At 39.3% G+C, this 14,520-nt stretch overlaps 1 protein-coding gene across 20 annotated transcripts in view; it reads left to right on the top strand.

The window, feature by feature from the left end:
- The first annotated feature begins 73 nt into the window (after nucleotides 1-73).
- Nucleotides 74-14,520, top strand: part of p120ctn (adherens junction protein p120) — a 203,644-nt gene continuing 189,197 nt past the window's right edge. For 10 of the 20 annotated variants that reach the window (XM_071677437.1, XM_071677436.1, XM_071677425.1 and 7 more), the window contains exon 1: nucleotides 74-503. Coding sequence is in view for 10 of the 20 variants with exons in the window: in XM_071677420.1 (XP_071533521.1) it covers nucleotides 7,995-8,074 (80 nt within the window). In the remaining 10 variants the exon portion in view is untranslated. Of the gene's footprint in view, nucleotides 504-7,979; nucleotides 8,075-14,520 lie in introns of those variants that run through there. The other 10 variants (XM_071677420.1, XM_071677417.1, XM_071677428.1 and 7 more) reach the window with 1 other exon arrangement.

Genomic DNA, 14,520 nt, shown 5'->3' with positions numbered 1-14,520 from the left:
GGGCGCGGTGGTGGCGCGCCCTGACACTGCGCAGGCGCCGCCGCTACCCACAATGCACCGGTGTATTTGTCAGTCAGCTTTGGTTCAGCGTCGTGGGAATACGGACGCTCCTCGAACCCAGATTGTCCACATATTTATGCACTCTGATACCCCAGGCTGTTACAGTGCTAGAGGAATCTAACAGAGCCTGGATTGGGAATCATAGATATAATTATTCGCCCGTAAGAAGTGGGTCAGTGAATGGAAATCTGGTAGTGTAGTGTGGTGTTGGGTGAAGCCCGTGTTGATAATGCGGTAGCAGGGGAAGAGCTCCGTTGGGTTGAGGTGTTATTTAGCGCGGCTGTACTGGTCGTGGTGGGGCAGGGAGGGGCAACCCTTAGTGAAGCAGAGGGGCCTCCACCACCTCCCACCTGCCCTGTGGGAGAGGGACACACACCTCAGACACCCTCCTGATACACAGCCTCCCCTCGCCGATATCCGGGAAGTGCACCACAGGATGACAGGTACGCCCACGCCCACACCACCACACGCCCACGGCATCACCACCACGCCCACACACGTATGCCGCTCTCACACTCACAACTTACTTTCTGAACTATCACAATCATGCCATTCAATCCTCACAGACACAGGTACTCTCACACCCATGTTCATGATTGGGCTGAACACACGAAAAAGCATTACTATTTACCCTGTTCTAGATGATGACAGTTTACACTGTTGTAGTAAATGATTTACTTAATTATATTCTTACTTTGTCGTATAATTTTTTATTGTGTGGGATGATAGCTGTGATGCTGATAACATTTATCATCAATGTTTTCAGAATTGGCTAGAAGTGTATCTCTCTGCTAACCCCGAGAGAATAAACATATGTAGCTAGATTTATGTTTGGGGAAAGAAATCTACCTTCATGCCCAGGATAAACTAATAAAAAAAAACCTGTGTTCAGATGTTTGTACTGTCTGCTACTTCACAGAAATGTGTGACTAATTACTCAAATGATGATATATATTCTCAGATGAAACAAATTGACTAAAGATTGTGATAATACAGTAAAAAAGATTTCTAGGTATGGTAATAATGTGAAAAATAATGCCAAATATCTGTTAGACTCACAAATGCCTTTGACTCTCTATTACAAGTTGAATTCGTGAAATGATTTGTTACTCTGGTAAAGATTAGTCACATATTTTTTTATATGGAATGTTAAACCTCTTACACTTTAACAGTACGGTAAAAGTCTAATTTAGCTGAGCATCACTTTTTCTTCTGGATTTGTGGTTTTGTTTTGCAATTGTAGTTAAGTATCTATAGTATAGAATAAGAATGGCAGGGCATTGTTTGGAGCATTATATTTTCCATAATGTGGACTAAGGCAATAGTGTTAAGTGTTACGAGGACCAGGGAAAATATGGTTTAAACAGCATAAATTAAGTAAAAAAGAAAACGGAAGCCGTGAAAACTTTCAGTTGAAATATATGACCCACCCATTACTGAACATGTTACCATACCTTATATTAGATGGCTCTGGAGGTCTTCTCCCACAGCTTTGGCTGCTTTGAAGGTGTTGAGTCTTTGGTTAACCAAGCTGTAAGAGGCCGCAGCTTACTAAACCACATAACCAACAAACCTTGTTGGTTTGGTGTTCAACAGAGTTACTCGTCTAGGGGCCTTCTTAAATTTCCCCACTGGACACCCCATAATGTTTCTGATGGTTGCAGACAATTTTTTTTTAATAATCTTGCTTGCCAAATTTACCTGGCTATGACTTCAGAGGTCTTAACTTCACAGCTTGGGCTGAGTAGAAGCTACTGAGTTTCGTTACTGGGTGACCAAGCTCTTTGATTGCCACAGCCTACCGACCCACCTGTCTGGTGGGAATGTTACATGAAGGGACCTTAGGTTCTGTTGATATCTTTACTGTTGATTTTGTTACTTTTTCATTAATAACCCCACAGTTTTATGTATCTTTTTAATCCTCACCTTTGGTCGAGTAAGAGAAAGAGAAAACTTATCAAAATTATATATCAGGGGCTCAAGATTATACTTGACACTGCCTGCAACAAATGAAATGCTCTATAATGCACAGCGAAGAAATCTAAGAAGGTTCTGGATAAGTTTTAACAAAATGGTCTATAAAATGCACCGTGAAGAAATCTAAGAAGGCTCTGGATAAGTTTTAACTAAATGGTCTAAACGAGCCAGGCTGTAGAGGTTACATAGGTCTGTAGGCCGCAGCTTCCAGGAGCTTGGCTGACCAGTGACCCAACTCATCAGCCTTTACCCAGACTGGACTGTGAGGGTATAAGACCCTTGAAGACAACCCTAGGTTTTCTGGTTCTGCATTTTTTTTTCTCATTAATGTTCACCATTACCTGGATCAGGGAGGTAGTGCCAGGAATAGATGAAGAAATGGGCTCAAATGCTCACGTCCTCCCCCTATCTGTTATGTGTGATGCATCAAAACTGTGGCTTTTTTCTGTTCTCAAAGCTCTTACGTACACTACCATTGAAAGACATTTCTCAGCATCCAAAGCTAATATTGTAGTGGTGCTGAACCAGAGTGAACTTTTACAAGTATTATTTCATATTCTATCATAAGTACAGATAGGTCCATTTTTAACTATTGGTTGGTGTACTGTCTTGATTGATTCATGATTTAATTCATATGGGTTCATTGGAGTTTAATTTGAGAAATTATATCTTCATTAGGGTAATTTGTTGGACTGACAGAAACTGCTTTTAGATTCTGTATTATCTTTGTGAGCAGTGTACCCCATAACATCATGGACACTTATTTCATGGTATGGTTGTCAGCATTATTCATATGCATATGATTGCAGTATGATTCATAGTTGGCCAATAAATTTGCACAATTTCTTGTGTGTTTAAAGCTCTGCAATGTAGTACTTGCATTTGAAAAAAATAGCATTAACTTACAGAATAATAGCAGTATTGAGACCTTATAGATTTTCTATACAGCACAAGATTAGACCTTATAAATTTTCTGTACAGTATAAGATTATCTGTTACAGGGCAGTGAACTGGTACTGTTACATGTGAAACTTGTCATAGTTTAGTCTATTTGACTTTTAAACCTTGCTGAGTCTTTACTTAAGATTCTTCGCATACAAAATTTTTATTGCTGTTTTTTTTTTGTTTCGTTTGATTTTATGCTGTTTTGTGTTTTTGGTTTAGCATAGGAGGTGCATAGTATTTATATTGCCCATCATCATCCATTCACACTTAAACCCAAGACTAATTTGGAGTACTTTTGAGTAATGCTCCTTATAAAAAGTTTTATCCAAGAAGCTATCCCATTTCATAACTTGAAGGTTCCCCCTATGACCATTTATCTTAATGCAGATGTTTTTAAAATTATCATTGTTTACACTCATCCTATTTTCTTTCTGAATGACAGTGTTGAAAGGCAGGCTAGACAAGTGTTTCATGGAATGCCCTACAAGTTTCTGTTTGAATGTTGGTGTTGTAAGAATACCCACATGCCTTCTTGTAAAAGCAGTAATTTTAGAGCATTACATTTATCATCACAGTTGGTTGATGAACAGCCATAAGCATAATGCATTTACTTGGTGCAGAGGAAGGTAATTTGAGTTGGTTAGTTAATAGATGTTGAAATTTGTTCAACCATTTGTTGATGAAATATAGTTTCAAACCTTACCTTCAGATTATACAAGGCAAGAATTGCCTCTACAAAAAGATGGTAGGTTAGATCTTGTGGACCCTCAGGACAAGGGAGGAAATATCATTGATGGTACTTTAATGCACTAATGCTCTCAAGTGGACTGATGTGCTAATGTCACCCTCACGGTGGGCAAAATTAGTTTAAAAGTGTACATAGATTTTACTTGGCCCACATTGATGCTCTAAAGGATATGAGATAATGGAATGATCAAAATCACAAAAGCTGCACTCTGTGGAGCACAGATAGAAGAGGGTACATTGTACTTTACACATGGAAAATCTTGGAAGGCAAGGTTCTCAACCTGTGCTCAAATGTTGTTACCTGTTACTATGGCAGGCTTGGAAGACATCATAATACATTACCAGTGAATAAAGAAAGGTGCAATAAACAAAAGAGAAAATACCTTGAGTGTCTGTGGTCCAATACCTTCAGTTCATTCCATACAGCTATCAGAAACAATGGATGTACATTGGAGAAATTTAATAAGACCCTGGGTAAGTATACCAGACCAGCCCAGCTTAGGTAGTTAAATGGACATGTGGACTACAGGCTCCTACATGTTGGTCAACTTGAGGCCAAGCTCAGTAGCTTGGACTCGACATGATTTGTAGGGTTTGATTTTCAAAGTTGATGTAACCATTTTATAAATGCCTGCTAGCTGTTGCTCTACTATGTCTTTTCCACAGTACATCTCAATGCTCTTTTGCATTATGACATTGTATTGAACCGCAGCCCTGACATTTTGATTAACCGTAACTTTTTTTATCCTTTTTATGTGTGGCCAGTATTACTTACATACTTGCTGTGTGATCCGTGTATGTTTTCAGGGAGCGTCATTTCTTAACATCTTCCCTCCATTTTTTATCATGTACTGTAGTTTCTTGAATTTTTCTGTTTACTCCAGATTTTCTACTTGAATTAACTTTTACCATGTATCCATTTCTCTGTTATTACAGGAATATTTCTTCACTACTTTTCTGACATTTTCTGAACTTCCTGTCGAGTTGCTTGGTTCCTCCCTCTCCCAAAACCTTGTTTAACGTCAACTAAATCACATCCATTGAGGAACATTTCTTCCCCTGTTCTTCTTTGTTCCACATTGGTAATATATAACTGCTGACCTCTCCCAGGAGTATAGCTACATGATTACTGTTACAGATTTCATTACCATCCATTGGATCTTTCCAGCCAGTCCATTGTACGAGCCCCATTAAGTGGGGGGTAACCAAAGTGGTTTAGCATAATCAAATTTGTTCCTGTAGTGTACATGCTATATTTTTATTTTTAAGTCTGTCCATTTGCTTGAAGGCAGTTTTAGCATTCATCAGTTTATAGTTTATTTCTGTAACAGTTATTCCACTGTGATTTATTGGTGGCTGATTTTTTTTTTTTTTTATCAATCCCTAACCTGCTTTTTCAGGATGATTGATATAATTTCTTACTTGTGGCTGACAGGCTTGTCTTTACATTAGTTCACATAGTTAGGTTAGATTTCATGAATCATTTTCATTTCAGACACTGGAGTCTTTCTGCCTTTTAGCTATTAAGATATCTTAATTCTGAATATTCTGTTTCTATATGAATTTTAGCCCTTGCAAATGTATAGGTTAGGAAAGGAAGTAGTAAAGAGACTGAACTCCATGGAGCATTGCCATTAACTGCTACCCAGTTTAGGAAGGCACCACTATCTTCTGTCCTCTGTTCCCTTCTGTTGAAACACTAAGTTTTCATTTCACTTAAAGAGCCCTCCCTCTAATGCTGTCTGTGGCAGACAGTGTTAGGTGAAGACCGGAGAAAGGTGTCATTATTTTCATATGGAAAATAATGGAAGACGTAGTTCCCAATCCACTCTCAGAAATAATTCCTTTTAGGCATGATAGGCAAAGAAGCATTCATGAAAAATCATACTGGTAAATGATAAAGTCAGTGGTGTTATAAATACATTGACCAATTGATTTAGTCCAAGAACTATTAAGCTTAATGACTACAGGTATTTAAAACATTTTTTACCGCCCATAGGAGAAATTGAAGGCTTTAGTGGGTATTTATATATGAAGTCTTTTTAATGGAGAAAATGTAGATTTTCAATTGTTCATAGCTCTGTATAAAAAGTATAGTGTTTTTTATGCAGATTCTCTCCATATATAGCAATTCATTTATTCATTTAAGCATTTACATGACTTTTAATTTTTCTTTTTACCCTGTATGGTTAATTGGAATCTGGTTAAAGTTTATTTTTATGCTATATAATTAAAGTGTTAACCAAAAGTCGTCCACGTAAAACAAGTATACTATGTTTCAACTTTTTTCAGTTGGGCCTCAAGTCTTGTATCTGTGAAATGTACATTGTACACTATTGTTAAAATCATCATATGTATACACCCAAATATTTTTATCTGCAGTTTTTAGTTATGTTTTTGTGTTTTACCTGGACAGGAGCCCCTCATATTTTATGGTTAAACAAGGTTTAGTTATGATTAGGTTTTTGATGTTCCATCCCACAAAATGAAAAAAACTTTTTATATAATAGTATGCTGATTGGTCATTTTCTAAATGAAGGGCATTTCTTTTGTATATTTTGTGCATGAAAATGTCTAATAACATGGACTTTAAGTGCCAAGACTCATCCTCCCCTCCCCCCCAAAATTTTGTTCATGAGTCCATTAGGAAGCCCCATAAAAGGAGACAAGTTGTAGGAGTTGTGAATAATATAAGTAGTTTCAGTTGAATTAGCCAAACCCTAATTTGCTAACAAATGCACTCGTCAGTACCACCATTATATCTTCCAGCTGCGGCTTCCATTAGCTTCGTTGACTAACAATCCAACCCAGCAGCTTGTGCCCATCCCAGGTTGTAGGGATAGAAGACTTCAAAGACTACTCTAGGTATTCACCAGGTATTCTTTGTCTGCTTAAGACACATGACTTTCTGTGCCAGAACTCAAGAACAGTCACCCTACTTTCATTCTTTCCAAACTCTCCTATGCCTTCCCAACCTGGTCCTTTTGTGTGTGAAGCATACACCAGAAACTGTTTGAGAATTATGATGAGTTTTACTAGGAAAGTAAGGCATGTATGCGAGTAGAATGTGATGAGGATGAGTGGGTCCAGGGTAATGTGGTTCATCGCCAAGGATGTATTATGAGGCAAGTTAATGCTCTCAGGAATGATGGTGCTGCAGAGAGTTGTCTTTAGTAAATGTTGTGTGATTGAGAAGGCCGACTAGAATATGTTGAAGTTTGTGCATTTGAGGAGGATAATTAGAGAAAGAGGAAGAGCATCTGTGCTTCACAATTGGAGGGATTGATTGGGAGACCAAACAGGATATGGAAAGCTGAAATAAAAGAAGCTTTGGAGTATCGGAGCCTGAACATTTGAGAGTGGGAGAGGCATGCTTGAGATAGAATTAATTGGATCAGTATGGTACAGGGGGAGTGATATACTGTTACTGGGCTCCACCAGGGCATATGAAGCAGTCAAGGAAAACTGTGAAGTACACTGGGGGACTTGGCTGTGAATCGTAGGCTCTTTGGTAAATTATGGATGAAAGTTTGATTGTGTGATTATGCAAATGAAGCATTTGTTCGTAATGCTACCTTACTGTGATGGTTAAGGCAGTTAGGTATAGAAAACCTCTCTGTTTTAACGGTTCATGATTTTATAGTGGTAGTACAGGAGGTGAGGGTTATCAAGCCGAGCAACTGTCTATCGTTGTCGTCCTCAACATGGACATAGTTGTGGGGTATTTTTGATCCATCTTGAAAAGATATTAATTATAAGTTATTGTTATTATTCTTATTATTATTATTATTATTATTATTATTATTATTGTTATTGTTAGTATTGATATTAATATTGATGTGCTGGCCAGTAGGGTGATTTGAGATTAAGCCAAAGGGAACAGGAACCAAATAGCCAAGTCTAAACAGTAGATAGTAAATTGATGTATCTGAAAGAGAGTTTAGATAGTAAATTGATGTATCTGAAAGAGAGTTCTTTGTACGATTACTGCATTACTGTTAAAGATATTGCTAAAAGGGAGGATGGTGCTTATCAATTTCAGCACGTCTCACTTGATGAATAGTGGTTTCATTCTTCTTGTTACGTAATTGTCAAACCTGAGTTCATCTTTTAAATGCCTTTGTAGTTCCATGCATTTTTTTCCCATTTCTTTTAGTGCAGCACATTGAATGAATTGTTGGGCTCATATTTTTGTTTGATATTTTATTATATTCTCATGTGATTCTTGCAGATCTCATAACTCACTTCCTAGTTGAGAGAGAAAGATGGTTCATGATTTGAATTGCTATTTTCTAAACTCTTCACTCAAGAAGGCTGGAAGAGTAGCCCTTCTACCCATTGATGTGTGAGTAGTTCCCTATAAAGGGATAAATCAATGCTAAGACTGTAGCTGCTTTGAAGAGGAATCCATTACTTGAGCTCTTATTAAAAAAATTCGGAAGGTTAATGTAGGTATATCAGTGATAAAATTCCCAGAAGATATTTAGTTAAGTAAATGTCAAGTATAGTATTTTGAAAGTCGAGGTACTGAACAAATGTTATCAGCAGGTTTGGGATAGAGAATAGTCTACCTTTAGTAGCTGTTTTGCTGTTACTCTTGGAGAGTTTCTCTGCCACGATGTTGTCTCCCATACATTTTAAGTGTTATTGAATCTTTTAGAAAATTGAAAATGACCAAATGCATTTTATTACGTGGCAGCAATTGCTTAGAGTTAGTGCAGTGTTGTTTCGTAGGTATAATGAGGAAGCATGAATGAAGAGTTGTAGGATGACATGTAAGTGCTCGAAGGTATTTATTCTATATTTGTGTGTTTGGTGGGGAGGTGTGGGATGGAGAGTTGTGGAGGTACGGGAATCTTACCTGATCGGGAGTGGTGGAAGTTCAGTGGAAGGGAGAAGTTGAGAGAGTGGCCAGGGAAAAGAAGAGCAAGGCCTTAAACCCGAGAGAGGTGAGAGGTAGGGTCGGGAGGAAGGCCAAAGGTGAAACAGATGGATCCGTTGAGAGGGATTGAGCGTATTGCGGGAAGTGTCAGGACGACGAGGTTGGAGGGTTGTGCGCCGATGTTGGTGCATGGATGACGGTTCGCATGTTCTTTCCAACCACTGGGATCATATGTAATGAGTATAGAGTTGCTGATGGGTACTGGTTTATCTTTAATTCAGTGGCATCAAAGGAAAGTCGGTTATTCGGTATACCTTCTTTTAGAGATGACTTGAAAATTCTATGGTTAGAAGGTATTTAAGGAAACTTTATGTCTTCGTTGGTTCTCATGAAATCAGTCATTCAAGGAAAGTCAGAGTGCTGAGGAAAAACAAGTTGATTACGCTAGTGATAGGCAATTTAAGTGTGGAGCAAATTTTAGTTGACATACATAGTGTCAAGCATAAGGTCTAGCGGTTGGGTGTCATACGAGGCTAGTGGATGGTCCAAAGGCAAGCAAATTCCTGAGGCAAGTAACTTGCACTGCAGGCATGAGTGAATGTGCAAGCTTGCAATCACCATGACGACAAGATGATGAAAGACGGCCTGCTGAACACCCAGGATCACTGCCGTGGTGTAGGAGCGTGGGATCCCACGTCTTGCAGGGTCTGTGACTCTACGTTAACTCTACAATCAACATTTAAAGCAGTACACACAACTGCAGTTTTAGCAGACACTTCAGGAGTACTTGGGTAGTAGCAAGCACTTTTTTCAGGCTAATGATATATGCTGACAGTAAACGAGGTATATTAATGAAGGAAACGAACTGAAGAAACCTGGAAATTTAAGCCAAATAAATATGGTCACAGTAGCAGACGCTGGAGTTTTTACAAACAAGTACAGTGTCGCAAATGCGCCGTGAAGAAAAGATAGTCCAACAGGTCATTTAGAGAGTAGCATATATTGAAAAAAAAAAACCATGCTAATACACGCAAATATAAGAAAAAATAACCAGTAATAGTGTTACAAAAGAAGTGAAGTTGGAGTAGTTATCAGGGGTCATCTCACCCCACAGCTCGGGATGGGCCAGAACTGCTAAGTTTCGTGGTAAAAATAAAGCTTTGGAAATGATGTTAACATTGCCCTAAGTATAGTGCGATTGTAGCAGTGGCACAAACATGGGTACAAACCGTACAAACAAGAGCTGGTAAGAATAAACAAACCATGGAACGTTAAGTTAATTTCCTGAAAGCAGTTGGAAAATTAGAGTTGGCGAACTCTAACTAGTGGAGCCCAAATGGTTCCATTCATTCATTAAGTTTCTGCAAAGTAAGTTTACTTTAAACAGCCAGGCAGCAGTAACCGGCTCGGGCGTTTGTGACAAGGAACCGGACATGATGGTTACGCCACCGTAAAGTGAGGAAACGATTGGGATAAGACTAGTAAAACATGACCCTGTTAGACTCGACAGTAAAGAGATCTAGACCTGACGGCATTTTCAGTGTAGTGCTGTGTCACGGGGGAAATGGTGAGGTACGACAGGCATTAGATTTTTCGGCTCTTAGTAATCGTTACGGATGATGTTCAATAAATTTTACCAGCTGGTAAAGGGGACGAGAATGCAAGGAGAGAATGGGACTGTGTGCGTGTGCGTATATGTTTGTCTTGAAACCAGTGGAATATACGAGGTTTGCCAGACATAAGCAGCATGTAGCAAATGCTCTCCTTCACGATGGTTTGCGCCAAGTGTATGATATATGAATCGGCTTAAAAGGGAACGTAAACTGATTGGGGTGTATTCCTCGTGTGTGTGTGTGTATATATATATATATATATATATATATATATATATATATATATATATATATATATATATATATATAGCTTTCGCTTATAAACCAAAAGGAACAGACTAAATGAACGACCTGATTCAAATCTTCTGAAGGAGTTATAATGTTTTCATTTCCCATATTACGGAGGTAGCGTAACAACAGATGAATGATCTTTGATGGAAAAAAATCTTTTGGCTCCTTCGTCTGTTCCTTATTTTGACAACTAATAAAGATGATTTCTATGTACTGTCCTGCTCTCTCTCTCTCTCTCTCTCTCTCTCTCTCTCTCTCTCTCTCTCTCTCTCTCTCTCTCTCTCTCTCTCTGTAATATATATATATATATATATATATATATATATATATATATATATATATATATATATATATATATATATATATATATATATATACACACACACATATATGGCAGTTTTGCGCGTTAGCAAGGTATCGCCTGGGACACGAAAAAAAGGCCCCATCCTCTCACATCCATTCTCTAGCTGTCATGTGTAATGCACCGAAACCACAGCTCCTTATCCCCAACCAGACCCCCAGAGACCTTACCTTGGTTTACCTCGAACTCTTCACATGCCCAGGTTCAGTCCATTGACGGCACGTCGACCACTGTATACCACATCGTTCCAGTTTAGGACCCACAAACCCTTCCAGCTCCCCCAACTGCTTCACGTCACCTGTTCAGTCCATTGACAATACGGCGTCCCTGGTATACCACATTGCTCCCACAGCAAGGACGGCATCAAGTTATATATATATATATATATATATATATATATATATATATATATATATATATATATATTACGTTCGAGTAAGCCGTGTTGAATTTTTGATGTCTATCTGGAGTTCGTTCAGTGTTTGGCACTACTTCTGATGCTGAAACGTATTGTAATGTTATGGAACACCTATTGTCTCGCTTCTGTCTCTCAAGTTATATATAAAGACTGGTCTTTACAACAAATCACTGCTGCTACTGGTATTAGTGTTGTAACACACAGGGTTATTACGAGGAACAGGGAGCTAAGGTCAATAATTGGGTAGCCACACTCCAAACAGAACTGTTTGCTATCCTAATTGTCCTTTGAGTTTTTGGTTGCACCACGTTAGATTGTTTTTAGTACTCCTTCACTTACTGACCTACACTCAAACCTGTTTTCATCCTCCCCTCGGAGCTGGTCGATAAATGGGTACCTGGCTTACGTTGGTGTGTGTGTGTATGTGTGTGTGTGTGTGTGTGTGTGTGTGTGTGTGTGTACACATTGGAATAAAGGTAAGATACAGTAAAACGAAGGTTAAGAGACATGGCTACACGAATGTAGGATATCTCTCCCCATAACACACTAACAATAATCACTGGAGTAAGAGTAAAATTTCTATGGATTACTTCACATGTTGGGCCTATAATGTACGATATGGCTTCTGAATTTGTAAAGACACGTTTCTTGAGGGATATGATTGTCACCTGGGTGTTGTTACTAGTAGCTTTATAGCAATTATTCACAAAGCACTTGAACAAATTCTTTTCATCTCAAGACAGAGTAAAATCGACCAAAGCAGGTCCATCGAGTGTAGTTGAGAGTAGAAGAGGGTGTATTGAAATGGTTTGGTCACATGGAAAGAATGAGTGAGGAAAGATTGATAAAGAGGATATATGTATCAGAGGTGTAGGCAACGAGAATTAGGAGACCAAGTTGGAGGTGGAAGGATGGAGTGAAAAAGATTTTGAGCGATCGGGGCCTGAATATGCAGGAGGGTGAAAGGCGTGTAAGGAATAGAGTGAATTGGAACAATGTGGTGTACCGGGATCGACCTGCTGTCAATGGCATGAACCAGGGCATGTGACGCGTCTAGGGTAAACCATGAAAAGTTTTGTGGGGCCTGGATGTGGAGAGGGAGCTGTGGTTTCGGCACATTACACATGACAGCTAGAGACTGAGTGTGAACAAATGTGGCCTTTGTTGTCTTCTATCGTTACCTTGCGGGGGGGAGGGAGGGCGGTGTCATTTCATGTGTGGCGGGGTGGCGACAGAATGGATGAAGGCAGCAAGTATGAATATGTACATGTGTATATATGTACATGTCTGTGTATGTATATGTATGTATACGTTGAAATGTGTAGGTATGTATATGTGCGTGTGTGGACGTGTATGTATATACATGTGTATATGGGTGGGTTGGGCCATTATTTCATCTGTTTACTTGGGTTACCTCACTAACGCGGGAAAGCGACAAAGTATAATAAATATATAGATAAATTATATATATATATATATATATATATATATATATATATATATATATATATATATATATAGAGAGAGAGAGAGAGAGAGAGAGAGAGAGAGAGAGAGAGAGAGAGAGAGAGTTACTGGACGAGAATTATACACTTGTTACCATATCTTTTAAGTTTGTATATTACTATCATATCTGTATGAAAGCCAGGTATCCATTTATCGACCTGCCTCAGGCGGAGGATGAACTTTTGGGTTGAATTAAGGCCAACGTCCACGGATAGGATTCGAACCTATGCGGGTCCTACCCTGGGCTGGCCCGTGCTGACACATGGTCAGTAACGCTAACCACCACACCTCAGAGCCCCCCCCCCCCCCCATGTGTGTGTTTGTGGTTCCACTTCTAAGGTCAATAGCCTGGGCTATAGATACTCAAGGGAGTTTGCCCCTCTTGTTGATATTGGACAGAACAAACGTGGACTGCCTGCAAAGCTACTCTCACACCCTGCAACCTTATGTACGTAACTGTCGTAAAATTGATAAGTTTAGAGATGATTCATACCGAAGACGATACCTGTAGGTATTTCATTCATAAGTGATGTACTCCAGATACTTGAAAAGTATCTTAACTTTGCCTAATGTGAATAGTTCACCTTGTTGCACAATCCAATCATTGTTGCTCAACGCTTGTAAGCGGAGCACTTACCATGTAAATTGCTGAATAATTCATTCAGTCCTGTCCAGTCCTTGTTAATTTTTTTTTCCTCACTGTGTAACTTGTAGTGTAATTCAATCATTGAATCTCGGTCTCTGGTCCGTTTATGCTCATCGTTGTTACTTGCTACCTAATTCTGTCGTAGAATCTTATTTTGATATTTTTTTTGATGCACATTGATATCTTTTGTACCACCCTCCTTCAGTATGATTGAGAGAGCATGATAAGTCATTCGATCTCGCGAAAAAACACTCAAAATCAGTTTTCGTTTGTTCTCCCTCTCTTAAGAACAGATTACTGGATCACAGGTGGTGTAATAGGCACAAACTTAGTACAGTATCATTGCCTGAAGTCTCTCTTACAGAGAGAGAGAGGGGGGGGGGGGCAGGAACCATTTACTCTGCCATCTTCTAGGAAATGATTGTCGCAGACCGCCCAGTGGAGAATTAAAACGTAAGGAAATAATCACTTCAGTAAATCTGCTATTTATATCTTGATTAGTCGGGCTGCGGTGGAGGCGGGAGGATACGTTAGGCCTACGGGCCGCGTCCCCAAACAGCTTAGCTGAGCGGAGGGCAGCAATGCAGCTTGGGTTTAGACCGACCTGTGGAAAGATGATCCTCCGGAACCAACGTGAAACATTGTTAAGGTAGGGCAAGCTCATGTGTTCACTGAAGGTTCGTGTGTGTGTGTGTGTGTGTGTGTGTGTGTAGTGGTGTGTGAATCGTGAGTCCAAATGGGGAGCCACCTGTTGGCATGATCAACCTTTAATACATCGTGGCCCGACTGGTGATGTGATTTGTGTAGATGCTTCTCATTCTACGTTATAGATGTTATATTTTCGTAGATGCTCTCTCTCTCTCTCTCTCTCTCTCTCTCTCTCTCTCTCTCTCTCTCTCTCTCTCTCTCTCTCTCTCTCACACACACACACACACACACACACACACACACATACATTGGTTACCACCGTATATGGTGGATGACATTTGAGTAACATCATACGGCAGCTCGCATTTTCCGATTAGGTATGTTTTTTTTTTTCACGCATAGTGCAACCATAAGGAGATGTGAAGA

The sequence above is a fragment of the Panulirus ornatus genome, chromosome 25, assembly GCF_036320965.1.
Source record: "Panulirus ornatus isolate Po-2019 chromosome 25, ASM3632096v1, whole genome shotgun sequence".
NCBI lineage: Eukaryota > Metazoa > Arthropoda > Malacostraca > Decapoda > Palinuridae > Panulirus > Panulirus ornatus.
The sequence above is the reverse complement of the archived record's forward strand: the minus strand, read 5'-3'. Positions and strand labels throughout refer to the sequence as shown.